The sequence below is a fragment of the Mastomys coucha genome, unplaced genomic scaffold (assembly GCF_008632895.1).
Source record: "Mastomys coucha isolate ucsf_1 unplaced genomic scaffold, UCSF_Mcou_1 pScaffold5, whole genome shotgun sequence".
NCBI classification, from domain to species: Eukaryota; Metazoa; Chordata; class Mammalia; order Rodentia; family Muridae; genus Mastomys; species Mastomys coucha.
Window position 1 is genome coordinate 68,398,049 of NW_022196911.1, and position 17,285 is coordinate 68,415,333.

Consider the following 17,285-nt stretch of genomic DNA (forward strand, 5'->3'; position numbering starts at 1 on the left):
GTACAGCCCCGTGGAATTCATTCCACCAGAGCTTGACATAGGAGAGAGGCATGGGCAAGATCTGCTGACCTGCATCCTCTGACTAAATCCTAGCAGGATTTACCTATTCAGTGTCCCTTGACTCAAATAAAGATCAGAGCATGGTAGGGGGAAGTGGCAGTGGCTGAGCATGTTGGATAATGGATCCTGCTTTTTAGAAGACTGCCCCAGATTAGAGAGGTGAAGGAAGGGACGGTACGGAGTACCTCAGGGTCACTGGCTTGAGAAAGAGCTTCGATAAATCCTTCTCAGCTGGCTGGTGGACCAGGAAATGAGCTGTCCTGCTAGGGGAGAGTGCAGGGAGGGGCTGGCTCTGAGCGAGAGTCATTCTCTGGGGTCACCTCTGGATGGGAGGAAACTATCTCAGAGCAAGATAATGTGTTTCTTCCTTGAAGGTAGAGAATGTTTTTTTGTGCAACTAGGCTCTGGGCCCACTTTCTCCTTATGCCACTGGTGGAGAAATGTGCCTTAAAAGATTGAAAGGGGCTGCCCAAAGAGATGGGAAAGTGCTCAGGTATCCTGCTCAACCAGGGACGTCTCATGTTGGCACTGAAAAATAGTTCACAAAACCCTCAGGAGTCCCGAGCAAATGGTCAGTAAAAGCCAGGTGCCTTTGGGCAGAGCAGCATCTCAGGTGCCTAGCCTGGACCCTGCACCACTCCTTCACTCTAGAGGAGAAGAAACACCCTTCGTTGATTCTCGCAGAACTGCCTCAGATATCCTCCTCCGTCAGACTTTGCTTTAGCTGATGGCAGAAAGAAAAGCAGCCACCCACTAACCTGAGCCCACGTTTGTGCTCACAGATGTTCGTGGTGGCTGAAGCAGAGGCAGGCACCTGCCGTTTGCACGAATTCACCATTTCGGGTACCACGTACACCCCAGAGGGTGAAGTGTGAGTGCCGGAGTGAGGCTATGGTGGGGTCAAGTGGGAGGAGCTACCAAAGGGGCTCTTGGGCGAGGTTTCCTGGGGGCGGGGTCAATGCAGGCCATCACTCCGGGGCGGGGCCAGTCCCTGTGCTGACTTTTCACTCTTTGCAGGAGGCAAGGGGAGCAGACTGTGCGCTGTGGGCAGTTTGACGGACTTGTGGAGCTCGCGACCGTCTGTGCCCTCTGCAATGACTCTGCACTGGACTACAATGAGGTTAGCCCCCACTGCTTTACATAACCTCCCAGGTTCTGTTTCTCAGGACAGACCTTTTTCCTTTGGCCAGAGTCTCATTATTTTGGGTTGTGTGGTCTTAGCTGCTTCAGTGGGCCGTACCCCGGGAACATGATCACCCTTGTACACCCTCACTTCCAACTCTCCTCATTCTGCTCAGATTGTTTCTGTATCCTTGCCCCCTGGGTCTCTTCAGGCAGGAGTGAAGAGGCTGCCATGTAAGAGGCTGGAAAGCCAGGGATGCTTTGGAAAGACATTGGGTGGCGGGTAGGACAAGAGTGGACTTTAAAGAAGAAAGCGCAGCACTGGAAAGGCTCATTCTGCAAAATCTAGATGTGGCACACATTGAATGTCATCTGTGTGTCTGGAGCAGGGGGATGGAACATATGGGAGGATGCTCCTGTCTTCCAGGAATACTTAGCCACACCAGGTCAGCTCCCATGCCAAGCCAAGGGCAAGCAGACAGCTACTGAAGGGTTTGTGTAGGGGACTGGTGTAGCCACATTACCTCTTTCAAAGATGCTTTGTGCAGACAGCAGCACGGAAGGTTACAACCCAGGAGCCAGGGAGCCAGGGGGCCCTGGGTGGTGAGAGAACAGCCTTGAGACTCAGCAAGAAGAACCTGGAAGCCCCGCGTACAGATGTACTTATATAATCCCAGCACTTGGGAGGCTGAGGCTGGAGACTCAGTTGTGAATGTGAGGCCGTGCTGAGTACATAGCAAGACCCTCTCTCCAAATAAGTAAAGACAGCAGGAAGCCCTCACTTCCTGTGCACTGTGACCCTCCAGGCTAAGGGTGTGTATGAGAAGGTAGGAGAGGCCACAGAGACAGCCCTGACTTGCCTGGTAGAGAAGATGAACGTGTTTGACACAGACCTGAAAGGACTGTCGCAGGTGGAGCGTGCTGGCGCCTGCAACTCGGTGAGTAGAACGGGGCTTAGCCTTGGCTGCATAGCAAGGGGGTGTCTGGAGATGTGAAAGAGAAAGGCATAGGTTTGCGGAGGCTTCAAGGAAGGATAGAGGACCTCGGACACCTTGCACGATGACTCTGTAGAACAGAGAGAGGGAAAGGTTGATTGTGTGTGCAGGGTTCCGGTTGGGAAGTGCACACATTTTGGGAGAGAAAGGTGGGAGCCTTGAATGCCAGAGTCTCAGAAGTACAGAGTGTAGGTCACAGGAAACAAGAGTCTCCTTGAGCGGCTAGTGAGGAGCAGGCAAGAGTTGACAGCTCTGTCCCTTATGCCTTGACCTGCCTGGACCCTGCAGGTCATCAAGCAACTCATGCGGAAAGAGTTCACCTTGGAGTTCTCCCGGGACCGGAAGTCCATGTCTGTGTACTGCACACCTACCCGTTCTGACCCCAAGGCCCAGGGCAGCAAGATGTTTGTGAAGGTGGGGGGTCTGCCTGTGTGACCCGGGGTTACTCTTTGGATTTGGGGAGTGGAGGGGGCAGGGAGAAGCAATCCGGTCTTCAGTCTCTAAAATGCCCGAGGGAGTGTAGCTCAGTTGATAGTGTTTGCCTAGAGTACAAGAGGCCATGAGTTTGCTCCCCAGCACGACATAAACCAAGCGTAGTGGTATATTCTTATAATTTCAGCACTTGAGGAAGTGGAGGTAGGAAGGCTGGTGAGTTTGAGTTCATGGGCTTGGGCTTCATGAGACCTTGCGTTTAAAAAAAAAAAAGAAAGAAAGAAAGAAAGAAAGAAAGAAAGAAAGAAAGAAAGAAAGAAAGAAAGGAAAGAAAAACAGATAAACAAAAAACCAAACTAAGCCCCACAGAGTGCAGTCCTGGGAGGCTCAGGGAGCTTGAGGCCCATTGGCAACATGATGGCTCTGGAGCAAGATGGCCAGCATGCCATGGGGAACTGAGAACAGTCTCCAGTGGTGAAGGGACCACAGACCTAGTTTTGGGTTGAGGGTTACTGCCTTGTCACAGGACTCTGGGGTCACTGGGGCTCCTCTCCACAGAAAGGTACCCTATAGGAATGACAAAGTTGTACTAGAATCTCTCAGAAGCCCTTTGCCACAGATGGTTGGTGGGGATCTGGTTGGTACTCCTATTCTTTGGAAGCTGAGACCTAGGTAGGGAAAGGAGCGGATCTCATGCCAGCTTTCCAGGGCCCTTTTCAAACCTGACAGAGGGATTCCATCCCTAGCTTTGTCTTAAAATGAAGATCTTAGTACCCGTAAAAGGACAAGACTTCCATCCTGGGAACCCTGGCCATTGAGAGAAGGTAGCCCCTGGGTTCTTAGGCTATGGGAAAGGAAGACACTACTGATGGGCTAGCCAGAAAGCAATCCTAGGCCCAGATGTGGTCCAAGGTGAGACCCTGATGAAACTGAGGCATCAGTCACCCCTCCACCAGAGCTACCTTGCCAGGGTCACACCTGCCTCACTGCATGTTCTCTTTCAAGTGGCACTTAGCATGCCTCCCTGCTGCTGTAGGACCCTTACAGAATGAGAATCCCATTGGTCTCAGGCAGGCGGGGAGAAACACAGGTTCCCATGGTAGATGCTGATCCCACCCAGACCTGCAAAATGTTGTAGCAAGCCTTCTCATTTGTGGGCTGGTAGAGACAGGGGACCACCAGTGGTCAGCTATAACCTTGCCTACCCATCTGCTTTTCTCATAGTGAGGGGCACCCAGGTTCCCTCTTTGAACTTACAAAGAATGGTTGGTTCTTCCCTTCTGTGTGCTCTCTCTTTGTTGGCCTTTGTCCATCGTGGTTTGCAGTTTTCTCTCCTGAGTGGCAGGGAAGGCCAGGGATCTGACCTGGTAGAACTGACTCCTCTCCTTCCCTCTGCAGGGAGCTCCTGAGAGTGTAATTGAACGCTGTAGCTCAGTCCGAGTGGGTAGCCGAACAGCACCCCTGAGCACCACCTCCAGAGAGTATATCCTGGCCAAGATCCGGGACTGGGGCTCAGGCTCTGACACATTGCGCTGCTTAGCACTGGCCACCAGGGACACACCCCCAAGAAAAGAGGACATGAAACTGGATGACTGCAGCCAGTTTGTACAGTACGAGGTGGGTGCTTCGAGCCAGGTTCTTGCAGTGGCTGGGCGCACAACGGGTCAAGGATAGACTCAAGTTGTGCTTGCCTCTGCCTCCTCCTCACAGACAGACCTGACCTTCGTGGGCTGTGTGGGCATGTTAGACCCACCGAGACCAGAGGTGGCTGCCTGTATCACACGATGTTACCGGGCTGGCATTCGAGTGGTCATGATCACAGGGGACAACAAAGGGACAGCTGTGGCCATCTGCCGCCGACTTGGCATCTTTGAGGACACAGAGGATGTGTTGGGCAAGGCCTACACAGGTCGTGAATTTGATGACCTCAGCCCAGAGCAGCAGCGCCAGGCTTGTCGCACCGCCCGATGCTTTGCCCGTGTGGAACCCGCACATAAGTCTCGAATCGTGGAGAACCTACAGTCCTTTAATGAGATCACGGCCATGGTGAGGCTACAGGGGTAGAGCTTGGGAGCTGTTTAATTTGATGACAGCTGTAACCTAGTCTTGCTGTCAACCTTGACTCTACACTGACCTTGATCTCCAACTGTTAACGTGTTTTTGTTAATCACGTGCTTTACCATTGAGGTGAACCCCAGCCCTTTGAGCTTCTTATTGTTTACATTAAGCTTAATCATGATATGTGTTTGAGTGTTGACCTGGTCCAGAACTGATCACAGACACTGACTCTGATTCCCCTGTACTGTTCAGTCCTTTATGCTGACTTCAATCTTGACTTGGTCTCCATGGCTTCCAAACTTGACGATGATGTCACTGATCATGAGGACAATGACCTTGACTCCAACCTCTACTTTGTGTTTTTACCTTCAGCCTGAATCCTGTCTAGAACTTCTCCTTCACTTTGACTCTCAGATGTTTCTGAGAAAGCTGGACCTTAACTTGGGCCATAACCGTGACCTCATCCCTGGATTGACTTCAGCTTTCCCCTCCAATCTCAGTCTCAAGATCTACTCCATATCCAACCTGAGTCTCATGCCTGTCCTCAGTGTTGGTCCACCTCATCTCTATCCCTGCTTCCTCAGCATCTTTAGACCTAGGCTTGATCTTGTCCAATTTCACCCTAGCCCACATCCCTTGCCTTCTCTAATCTCATTTTCAAACCAATTTATAAGACCATGTTCTTTCTCTCTCTCTCTCTCCATTCCTTCCTCGTCTCTCTGTCTCTCTGCCTCTAATCCCATTTTCAAACCAATTTATAAGACCATGCCCTTTCTCTCTCTCTTCATTCCTTCCTCTCTCTCTCTGTCTCTCTCTCTGTCTCTAATCTCATTTTCAAACCAATTTATAAGATCATGCTCTCTCTCTCTCTCTCTCTCTCTCTTTTTATACTTTCATTTCAATACAGGTCTCAAGCTTGTCTTGAACTGTGATCCTCTTGCCTCTGTCTTATGAGTGGCTGGGACTACAGGCTTACTCTCAAAGCTCATTCTTGACCCCACCATTTCTTCAGTCTATCTGCCTGAGACCTTGGGGACATCCCCTAAAACTATGGTTGCTTGGGGTAAGAGGAAGTAGGCAAGTCTCTCAGGTGTGTCCTACCTGGCCCGGCCCACAGACTGGCGATGGGGTAAATGACGCACCGGCCCTGAAGAAGGCGGAGATCGGCATCGCCATGGGCTCAGGCACTGCTGTGGCCAAGTCAGCAGCAGAGATGGTGCTGTCCGATGACAACTTTGCCTCCATTGTGGCTGCAGTGGAGGAGGGCAGGGCCATCTACAACAACATGAAGCAATTCATCCGCTACCTCATCTCCTCCAATGTTGGCGAGGTTGTCTGGTGAGGCTCCATGCTTCCTCCTCCCAAGCCCCTGTACCAACTGTGTCCCTGAGAGAGCCACCCCTGGATTGTGGTGCAATTCAGCATCCTCTACCTTCCCCCCAGCCACGGTCTTCCTCTTCATAGCTTCTCCCGTTGAGACCCATAAGACTGGGAGAAGCAACTTCACCACAGGGCAGCAGGGTGTCTACGTGTATGCATGCATTGATCTGTGTGTGTATGCATAGTGTGTTCAGGTGAGAGGTCTATGCTTAGGAATGTGTGTGTACTCTAATGCATCATTGAGTGTAAACACAGATGGGATGTATAACAGAGTGTGCTTATGTTCACATTTCTGTTTGCATGGGAGAGATGCCTGTTGGATATGTGAGCTCACGTGTACTCAATGCATGTGCACTCTGCCCCTTTGCACTTTTGGGCCAGCACATGGGTGATTGCTTGTGTTTATGTATGACAGGTGTTTGTACATCTCTGATTCTTGAGCATGTGGTGTGTGTGCATATACCCACACATATGTCCTTTGTTAGGCCTAAAGGGCAAATGTATCTATTATACTTATGTCCCTCACTCTTGGGCTGCAGAAGAAGCTGCAGGGGGCCCCTCCTTCAGCCTGGGGTAAGCCCTGGAGCTGGACCCTCTAGTGGCGGCTGGCCTGCTTGGGCTAGAGCCCATGACTCTGGTTTCAGTATCTTCCTCACAGCAATCCTGGGCCTGCCCGAAGCCCTGATCCCTGTTCAGCTGCTCTGGGTGAACCTGGTAACGGATGGCTTACCTGCTACAGCCCTTGGCTTCAACCCACCAGATCTGGACATCATGGAGAAGCCGCCTCGGAACCCCCGTGAGGCTCTCATCAGTGGCTGGCTCTTTTTCCGCTATCTGGCTATTGGAGGTGAGCAGGGCTCCAGCCTTCAGGAGCATCCCTAGGTTTGCAGGCTGCAGGTAATGCAACTCAGCCAACATCTGCTGACAGACTCTGTGGGTTCATGTGACTGAAAAAAAAAAAAAACTAGGCACAGTCTATGGCTAGATCCTGGCTATGGTTTGGTCTATCACCTTCTATGTTTTCCCCTTCAGATAGGATCTCTCACTAGCCTGGAGTTTGCCCTTTTTGGAGGGCGGGGTTGGGGGAGGTTTAGGCTGACTGGCCAACAAGCTACAGAGATCCTACTATTGGTATCCCTACAAACCCATAGTCCTGGGGTTATAGCACACATAGTCATATCTAGCCTTTTACATGGGTGATGGGAGCACAAACTCAGATCTTCAGTTGTATCCACCAAGTCATCTCCTGAGCCCTAAGAGACTTTGGATTAATTTTGATTTTTTGTTTGTTTGTTTGTTTTATTTTTTGTTTGTTTGTTTTGGTTTTTATTTTTCGAGACAGAGTTTTTCTGTGTAGCCCTGGTTGTCCTGAACTCACTCTGTAGACCAGGCTGGCCTTGAACTCCAAAATCTGCCTGCCTCTGCATCCCAAGTGCTGGGATTAAAGGATGTGCCACCACTGCCCGGCGGGTTAATTTTTATAACTGTCACAGGCCTGTTTTTATTAATACAAATTGGATCCGTCACTATGCCTAAGAATATGGCCTATCAGGTTACCATTGAGGGTCTACCATTGGCACAGGATAGATGTTAGCACACGGTGGCTTAGAGAAGGAGAGGAAAATTCAGGGGATGGTTGGGAAGGAGATACGCATAGCGAAGAACCTCAACTGCCTACAACAGTGTCCCCTCTTCCCCTGCCCACAGTGTATGTAGGCCTGGCTACAGTGGCTGCCGCCACCTGGTGGTTCCTGTATGACACCGAGGGACCTCAAGTCACCTTCTATCAGCTGGTGAGCAAGTAGAGACCAGACAGGTGGGGCTATGGATTATGAGGCTGAGGGAGTTCCAGAGAGAGACTCAGGCCTGCAGCTCTCCTTTCCCATCTCCAGGTGTGAATACCACCCTCCAAGTGGCTTGGTAGGCCCTGGAAGCCCACGGGGCCAACATAGCCCTCAGCTCAGGGAAATATTACTCCCTGACAATCACTTAAGGGGTCTTAGGGCCATAACGATGCAGAAGGTGTCTTACCTTTACCACAGAACCCCGAAACACTGAAGGTCCAGAGGTGTGAGCCCTGAAACGGTGGGACTTCAGGCTGAGGGTCAAACTGAGGAGATCAAAGGGAGAGAAGGGACGATCAAATCGTCCACACAGTATTTCTCAGATGGGACCTCTAGAATCTCATGACTGGCAGGAACCTACAACCACACAGCACAGTGTGGAGCAGCCTTAGCTTAGCTCAAGTCTGGGAACAACCCTGTCTGCTGCTGTCTGTCCTTCTGGTCCTTTGCTTGGAGCAGGCATTACAGAACAATGTACGGGGCTTGCTGAGGGAAGTGTTGCCTTCCTTAGAGCATGCTCCTGCCTTGTTGGAGAGGAGGCACCTTGTTCTGGCACCCAGCAGCCCTCAAGCCCATGAGCCTTCCCTTCCAGCTCACCACAGTACAGAGCACAGCCCCACCTCCTTTGAAGGCTACTATATCTCTTGTCCTCAGCCAGGGATCAGGTCATCCTTGATGACCCCAGCACCTCTGGCTCCCATGGTAGCAATGAACTGTGCCTCCACCCATCACTGTGTCTGTACCTATCCTTTAGACCAGGAGTTCTCAACCTTTCTAATGCTGTGACCCTTTAATACAGCTCCTTGCGTTGTGAGCCCCAACCATAAAACTACTTTCATTGCTCCTTTATTAACTGTAACTTTGCTACGGTTATGAATTGTAATATAAATATCTGATGTGCAGATGGTCTTAGGCGACCCTTATGAAAGGGTCATTTGATGCCTCCCAGTGGGGTCACAGCAACCCATGGATGGAGAACAAGGATCTTTAGATCCTTGCTGCTTTAGAACAAGGATCCCAAATCTCTGGTGATCTCCTTCCTCTCTTCTGAGATCCAACCCCATAAATGCCATTTACTTCTCTGAGATTGTCACAGGCCTTGTGCAAACCCATAAGGCCCATACCAAGGCTGTCTCACCACACTGATCTCTCTTCCATCTCATCTCAGATCCACTGTCTGCCTGGTCACTGAAGCTGACACCTAAGAGTCACATTAGACATCTCCTTCAGTCCCCAGTCAGCCTGATGAAATATTTTCTTCTCAGCAGTCCTTTAGGGCCTTCCTTTTCTCACTCAGTCACTTGGTTGGGAATTGCCCATCGAACACTCACTGTGGCTTGGGCACAAATAACTAATTATGGAAGTGCTAGTCAGAGGGTCTCTACGAAGAGCTGGCAGTCTGAGGGATGGCCTGAGGAAGTGGAGACTAATATTCAGGGTGGCAAGTTTTTCAGTGGGGAGTTTAGGCAGACTCTGTGTGTGTGTGTGTGTGTGTGTGTGTGTGTGTGTGTGTGTGTGTGTGCGTGTGTGTGTTATTTGTTTATGTGGGTACATGTGCACATGTGTACAGAGGCCAGAGGTTTACACTGATTGTCTTCCTTGATTACTCTCAACCTAATTTTCTTGAGACAGGGTCTGTTACTGAACCTGGAAGTCATAGATTCATAGATGTAGGTAAGCTAGCAGTCAGTGAACCCCAGAGGCCTGCCTGTCACTGCCATCTTTCCAGCCTTGAGTTGTCAGATTTCAAGAGAGGCATCCTTGGGGATGCTTCCAAAAGGGAACACTCTGATTCATGACTTTTTAAAACGACTTTGTTTGTTTTTAAGTTCGTGTGTAGGGAGTGTTTTACTTACTTGTATGCCTATATATTGTGTGTCCCTGGTGCCTGCAAAGGCCAGAAGAGGGAGTCAGATTCCTGGAATTGTAGTTATAGTTATAAGCTGCCATGTGGGTGTTAGGAATCGAACCTAGGGCCTCTGGAAGAGCAGCCAGTGCTCCTGACTACCAGGGTATCCCTCCAGCCTCCTGGTTCATGGCTTCTTAAACTCTTTCTACTTGAAATCCCTTCTCACCCAAGAAATTTGTCTATGACCCACAAGCATATAGGTATTAAAATACATATACAGATAAATTACTTAATAATAGTAAATCACAAGGAAATGTATTTTAAAATAATTCTGCCAACTAGGACCTTAATCCCAGCACCTAGGAGGTAGAGGCAGGTGGATTTCTGTGAGTTTGAGACTAGTCTGGCTTACATAGCAAGTGCCAGGCCAGCCAGAGATACATAGTGAGACCCTGTCTCAAATAAAATCAAAAGTGGGATGGAGAGATGGCTCAGCAGTTAAAAACACTGGCTGCTCTTATAGAAGACCTGGGTTAGATCTCAGCAAATGTGTTACAGCTCACAGCTGTCTGCAACTCCAGTTCCAGGAGGAGCTGATAGCCTCTGAGGGTACCGGACACTCATGTGGTACACAGACATACATGCAGGCAAAACACCTATACATATAAAATTATATATCTATATATTAAAAACCCGAACCGGGGCTGTAGAGATAGCTCAGAGGTTAAGAGCACTGGCTGCTCTTACAGAGAACCCAGGTTCAATTCCCAGCAGCTCATCATTGCCTGTAACTCCAGTTCCAGGAGATCTGACACCTTTACACAGACATGCATACACCAATGCACATAAAATAAAGATAAATCATTTAAAAATCAAAATCAACAGTAATACCCAGTTCTCTGGTATAGATCTAATTTCACCATTAAAGAGAAAAGTAGGCCCTGGGCTGGAGGTGTTTGCTCTCTCTGTTTTTATAGTACCCAGGTCCAGGAAATGCTATTGCATGGTATCAGGCTGGGGCTCCCACACTGATCAGCAGAATCAAGACAGTTATATCCACAGGCCAACCTGGTCTACAGATTCCCTCACTGAGACTCTTCCCAGGTGATTCTACATCGTGTCAAGTCAACAATTAAAAGGAACCACCACAGCCATCCTCAGTCATATGACCCCTTAAAAGATTCAACCCAGTTTCAGAAGCCGGGCTGGGGCTGAGGGTGTAGCTCAGTTGGTAAAGTGTTTGCCTAACTAGCATGACAGTCTGGGTTTGGTTCCTGGTACTCAGTAAACTGGGTGTGGGGCTGTAATCTCAGCTTGTAGGAGGGATCTAGCCAAGCCGTAGCTGTCAATAGGGATTCTCCTGGGCAGCATCAGGGGCTCATGCCTGGTGCCAAGGGTATCCATCTGTCCCTGGACGGATCTCTCTTGGAGGATTTATCTCTACCACACAGTGTCTGTTGCTAAGCCCTGACCTTAAAGATCTTCAGAAACAGACCTGTAAAAATATAATTCTATGCAGGAGACCCAAGCAGACTAACAGTGGTGAAGGTGTGGGAGAGAACGAATCAGATGTTCTCCCAGACATTCTCAGGCATCTTACTGCGGGAGACTCTGAGCGAGGCCAGTGAGCAAAAGGAAAAGTCTCTGGAGATAAAGGAGGGGAGGAGCACTTCCTTATGGCGCTGACAGCTCGTTAATTACAGAGGAAGCATTTGTTAAGGCTGAGCCCTGGCAATCATTCTCTATGCCATAAGCAGAAAGCAGGGAGCAGAGAGCTACACTGAGTAGGAATGGAACCTCACATGATGTCAGTGTCAGTTAAAGAGGGTTTTGTCAGCTGGGCAGTAGTGGCACATGCCTTTAATCCCAGCATTTGGGAGGCAGAGGCAGGCGGATTTCTGAGTGGAGGCCAGCCTGGTCTACAGAGTGAGTTCCAGGACAGCCAGGGCTACACAGAGAAATGCAGTCTCAAAAAAATAAAATAAATAAATAAATAAAAACGAAAGAAAAAAAAAGAAAAAAAGAGGGTTTTGTCTACTCCAGAGGTCAGTCCTATTTAGACATAATTGTATTATTTGAAATGCATAATTGCTTCATGTATTTAGGAGGTCTCTTTTGATCACCTCCCCAGCTTCTGCATTTCAGAGTCCCACAAGTCCCAGCCCGGACCCTTCTCCAACCCTATGGCCTTCTAGTGCCTTCCCCAGTTGCTCCTGTGATCCACAAATTCCCACCCAGGATAGTCACTCTCTGACCCAATCCCTTGCAGTGCTGAGCTCACGCCTCATCCTCAGTGGTGGGGAGGCCCCCTGTCCCCTGTCAGCACCTCAGTAACAGCTGTTCCCCTGGCCCTATCACCTTATCCTCAGAGGAACTTCCTGAAGTGCTCTGAAGACAACCCGCTGTTCGCTGGCATCGACTGTGAGGTCTTTGAGTCACGCTTCCCCACAACCATGGCCTTATCTGTGCTTGTGACCATTGAAATGTGCAATGCCCTCAACAGGTAAGGCGGGGCCGAGGAGCCCAGCACAGACCGGGGTCTAAGGCCAAAGGAGACAGGAATTGGATTGAGATCCAAGCAGACTGAAGTTTGAGGTCTCTGGATCAGAGAGGCTAATAATAGGTTCTGAGAGTCAGTGGGGCTGGAATTGGGATTCAGGAGAGAAAGTTCTGTGGCATGATGAAAAATGGAGGGCTAAAACGGAATCTGAGGGATAGAGAAGTGAGTCCAAGCCCTGAGATGGGCCTCTAGGGTGAATGGCATGTGCAGCAGAAATATCCACCCTGGGTTCTCCAGCCTAGGTAGAGAGGTGGTTGCTGAGGTGGGTGGGCCCACCGTGGCCTGACATCCTGTCCTGAGCGGGTCCCTTTGCCTTTCGTAGCGTCTCGGAGAACCAGTCACTGCTGCGCATGCCACCCTGGCTGAACCCTTGGCTGCTGGGGGCTGTGGTCATGTCCATGGCTCTGCATTTCCTCATCCTTCTGGTGCCGCCTCTGCCTGTGAGTTACCGCCATGCCTCCTCCCCGCCTTAGTTTCTTGAGTCACAGTCATCAAGTAGTCCTCAGACACTAGAGGCCCCAACTGAGTGCTGGGCCTTCATAGACCTCAGGCAGGAGTGACAGTAGGGACAGATGTGTGTAGCCATCATTCCACAGATATTCCCACCTTCAGGGGACAGAAAAGATGGGGCCCTTTTGCTGAGGGGGTTCGCTTGGGCCTGGGTGGAAGTCAGGGAAGGACTGGGTGGGCAGGGGGATAGCACTTCCTCTGGGAAACCCAGTAGGCAAAGGTGTGAAGGAATGGCTTCCAAGGCCATGCCCATGGAGAGCCCACTGGAGTCCAGGTGAGTGACGTAGGTACACAGCTGGCCGCCTGTAACTGGGCCTCCCTGCCCCCACCAGCTCATTTTCCAGGTGACCCCACTGAGCGGTCGGCAGTGGGGGGTGGTGCTTCAGATGTCTCTGCCTGTCATCCTGCTCGATGAGGCCCTCAAATATCTGTCCAGAAATCACATGGATGGTAAGTGGGAAACCCAGGCCCTTTTGCTTCCTCACCAGCTACTTCCAGCCTGCCTCTGCTCCCAACCCCCATAGAATTGGACGCAAGGTGCATGGTAGGAGAGCTATTTTTCAGTCATGAAGTGGAGGACATAAAGGGTTCTCGTGGCTATGACCCAAGGACTTCCCTGGAGAGGTGTCTTGCACTGTAGGAGCCTTGACTGGGCCTATGGGGAACACTGCTCAGGTCCACGATGCCTCAGCTTCCTCACTTTGCCATACCCTCTCCCCCAACAAGCCCTCACTGCCCCCCACTCTGCCTCACACACCCATATGTGGATAAGACGCTACGGCAGTCCTGGCCTTGGCCTCTGACCCTCCTGTACTGGCCTGTCTTTATCCAGGTGTTCTCGGGACATTTATGCAGGCTTGGAGCAGGCAGCCGCCGACTACTTCCAGGATCCCATACCACACCGGGTTGGCTTCTTGGGTGTCATTTTAATGGGTGGGGACAAAGGGGAGTATTTGTCTTCATCCAGGAGTGATGGACAGCAACAGAGTTAGGTCCAGAGAAGAACGCTAGTGAGCTAGAGAGAGACCTGGGTTGGGCTCAGCCACTAGCTAAGACCTTCGGGCATCTGGGACTTTGGGGACCACTTCTAGCTGGAATGTGACCCCTGATCCAGGAAATAGTGGAGGCTATAAATAAATCCCATGCCTGTCATTCCATAAAGGCCCCCACACCCGCATGCTAACTGAATCTACTGAATACTGAAAAAAAAATTTTTTTTTTCTTTTTTAAAGCTTCAATGAGCCTCTCCATCTCCTCTGGAGAGGTCTGAACTAAGAATGGCTAGTCTCACAGAGCCTGTGAGTGGGGCTAAGGGCAGCTGAACTAGGCCATTCAGCTCCCTCCATATATGGGTTTTTTTCCGGGCTCACCATTGGTGGACCCTGGAGAGGCCTGGAAGACGCTGGTATGACATTTGAGCTTCAGAGTTTCATCCCTGGCCAGGCAGCACAAGAGGGTCCCCCAGGAAACCCCTCCCCCCACACTCGGCCCACAGACAAGCTCCCTTGCCAAGCATGGCCCCTAGAAGCGTCTGGAGGATGTTTTGTCTTCCTTGAGAGACGGCACTCATCCCTGGTGACCGTGGCAGCCAAGAGGCTCCGTGCATTTTCTTGAGGAAATTTAAAAATGAAAAAGTTGTCCCCGTGGCTAAAATCTCTCATTCCCTTGGGGGAGCCCTGTGTCTGGGATACATATCCACACTGGATTCCTGGGCTCAACAGGAGGGGGGATGCCTAGATGCCGGGGGGCATTAGAGGGCTGCCCAGTTAATGCTAAGGGACATTACTAGAAGATTCTGGATTAATGCAGATAACATGGGTAGAATAGAACCTGGCTGGGTAGAGGCTATAGAGGTGTCTATAATGAGCTGGTACCTGTGAGGGGAAGGCCAGAGGACACTGAATGCCCAGAACACCAGGACAAAGCCCTGGTTATTCTCAGGGAGTAGGGACCACAAAAGGTGTGTCAACATGGGGAGGGGGGTTGCAACTGTAAAGATACTGATGTGACACTGGAATAGAGGCTGAAGAGATTGTGAGGCCCGAGGAAGAAACCAGTCCCAGCCCAGGGTGAACTGGCCCCAAGTCACACCTTTACCAACCTTCTTGACTTGAAATGGTGACCACCCAGGTCTTGGAGATGTTTGATTTGAAAGGGAGTGAGCACAGGTCTTCAGGCAGGACCTGAGCTAGGCACCTGTGGCTGCCCCTGGGGAGCGATGTGTTTGCTGGAAGTCCAGGCAGCTCTGCCTCGGGCCGGCAGGCGGCCGGCCGAAATCCCTTGGGCCTCCTAAAGCTGGACAGGGCGGGGGTGAGAGAGGGGACCCTTTACGTTCCCAAGCCAGCTCAGTGGCCTTTTAGGGAAGTTTTACTGAGGCCCGATGCCTGTGGTTTCTCTGTGATTTACGAGGAAGTGTCCTGGGGAGAGTTGTGGGTGCAGGGTCAGCTCTGGGACTAGGGGTCCTCTCGCTCCACACTTGGCACTCTTCAGGTGTGACTGAGTGGCTGTCAGGCCTGTAGGCTGGGATGGAGAGGCTGAGAGGGATGGATCTAGGAGAGTATAAGGTAGAGGGAGGAACCAGAATGCATTTAAGGACATGGGAGCCATGGAAAGGGTGGTGGGGCCAGATTGAGGGGGGGGTTTTACGATGCCAGCATCAGAAGGGAGGTGGCTAGGCAAGATGGACTGAGGTGGGTCCTTAGTCCCTGTATGGGCTGCAAAGGTGAAGGTCAGCTTGAGTGTGTTCAGTTGAAATCAGAGCACACGTGGAATGAGGAGGATGCAAGAAAGACTTCCCGCTTGTGGCCCTAACAGTGATGGGGGGTACCCCCCAAACAGAAATATGAGAGTTTTCTCTGGGGATAGTGAAAGGACAGAGAGAGCAGCTGGCTTCCTGGGGTTTGTGGCTCAGGTGTGCCGTTGAAGCTAGAGATAAACCATGTGTAGAAGGTTCTAGGCCCTAAAGAGTGTGTGTGTGGGGGGAGGGTAAGAGGCTGAAACAGGAGCTGAAGGGAGCAATCTGGAATATTTCACTCCTTGTCTTAATATAATTTCTTGGTTTTTTTTTTTCCATCTCTCCAGAAAAAAAGGACCTGAAGTAAATCCTGGGAGCAGAGGGGAGTCTCCAGTGTGGCCCTCAGACTGATCGTATCCAGGCATTTGTCCTGTCCCTACCCCTGCTCCCACACTCAGCCACCTGTCTCCCGGACCCTGCTGAATGTAACAGGCCTGAAATAAGAATGGCCAACCCTAGGTCCGGTCCCAGGTTCCTGTCTCCATGTATGTCCCTTCCTACTGCTCAGAAGTTGAGTCCAGGAGAGGATGCTAAGAAGCCAGAGCTGACTGCAGAGCCACCACACATTCCCCTTCAGCTCTGCAACCTTTCCCCTGCTTGGAGGGAGGCACTTGCTCCGTAACTAGTGCCTCTGCCCGATGGAGGACTCATGGGGGCCTTCTTGCTGACTCTGACCTCTTGCTTAGTTTGAGTCTGGAGACTGGTCAGCTATGGGTAGGAGGAGTCCGAGGGGACCATCTGGGTCCAGCTGTGAACACGAGGAGGGGCAGCCCCTTCCACTTAGCTCAGCTTCCAACCAAGTCCACTCCCATGTCTGTTTATATATGTGCCGCCCCCAGGGGGTTGAAGGATCACAGACAGATAGGGACATAAGAAGCAGGGGGCAGGCCTAGACAAGGACCCCCTTTCCCAGGAGTCAGCCTGCGCTGGCTGGCTGGGCTCAGCCTTACTCCCACCGTGAGGCTCACTTCCTCAGCTCATTTGACTCAGGGCATGACTTTACTGTCCATGCCCTGGTGTCTGAGACTCCAGGTATCCCTGGGTCCATGTCAGCTTCTCCTGCCACCCAGCCTGGTATGAAACCCTGTTACTTGTTGCAGGGCTGGGTGATTCTAAATCCCCTGGATCCCTGGCATTATTCTTTGCCCCGCTCCTCCTAGCATACATTTTTGAGTCAGAGGGATGTCACTAGAGAAGTGACTCCACAAGGGACTTCCTCCCCTACCTCCCCACTGAAAGAAAGCATCCGGTGGGGAGTCTAGCAGATGAACTTATATTGGTGTTCTTTGGGATCTCTTTCTTTGCTCTTAACTCTGCTGTCGCTCCTTTGACAAAAGCTAGCAAAGTGTCCCGGGAGGGAAATGGAGTAAAAGCGCCTGTCAGTGTGACTTAGCTCTTTCTTGAGTGTGTACAATATGATTATTTTATATGTAAATCAAGATTCACATCACTGTCCTAACCCCGGGAAACAAAAGCCCCTTCAGCCTACCTTGCAGATAGATGAACTCCGAGTTTGGCTGCCCGCTCTTCTGCACACCCTCCCTCCCCTCTGCAGGCTCAAGAGGGAAGGGCCTCAGAGAGAAATACAGTTTGGAGGGATGGCATGGCAGGAGCAGAGCCCTGTGCCCACTTGTTGATGGTTTTTGGTGGAGAAATAAAGTTTCGCGCCTGGGGGATTGGA

General features: G+C 50.9%; 1 protein-coding gene across 2 annotated transcripts in view; it reads left to right on the forward strand.

Moving 5' to 3' along the window:
- Nucleotides 1-17,285, forward strand: part of Atp2a3 (ATPase sarcoplasmic/endoplasmic reticulum Ca2+ transporting 3) — a 32,195-nt gene extending 14,910 nt beyond the window's left edge. The window contains exons 9-22 of one of the 2 annotated variants that reach the window (XM_031352366.1): nt 843-931; nt 1,078-1,180; nt 1,989-2,120; nt 2,466-2,591; nt 4,008-4,226; nt 4,320-4,655; nt 5,785-6,005; nt 6,692-6,894; nt 7,755-7,840; nt 12,110-12,243; nt 12,623-12,740; nt 13,143-13,260; nt 13,643-13,715; nt 15,892-17,285. In XM_031352366.1, the coding sequence (XP_031208226.1) occupies nt 843-931; nt 1,078-1,180; nt 1,989-2,120; nt 2,466-2,591; nt 4,008-4,226; nt 4,320-4,655; nt 5,785-6,005; nt 6,692-6,894; nt 7,755-7,840; nt 12,110-12,243; nt 12,623-12,740; nt 13,143-13,260; nt 13,643-13,715; nt 15,892-15,955 (2,022 nt within the window). In that variant the 3' untranslated portion in view covers nt 15,956-17,285. The remainder of the gene's footprint in view (nt 1-842; nt 932-1,077; nt 1,181-1,988; nt 2,121-2,465; nt 2,592-4,007; nt 4,227-4,319; nt 4,656-5,784; nt 6,006-6,691; nt 6,895-7,754; nt 7,841-12,109; nt 12,244-12,622; nt 12,741-13,142; nt 13,261-13,642; nt 13,716-15,891) is intronic. The other variant, XM_031352367.1, reaches the window with a different exon arrangement.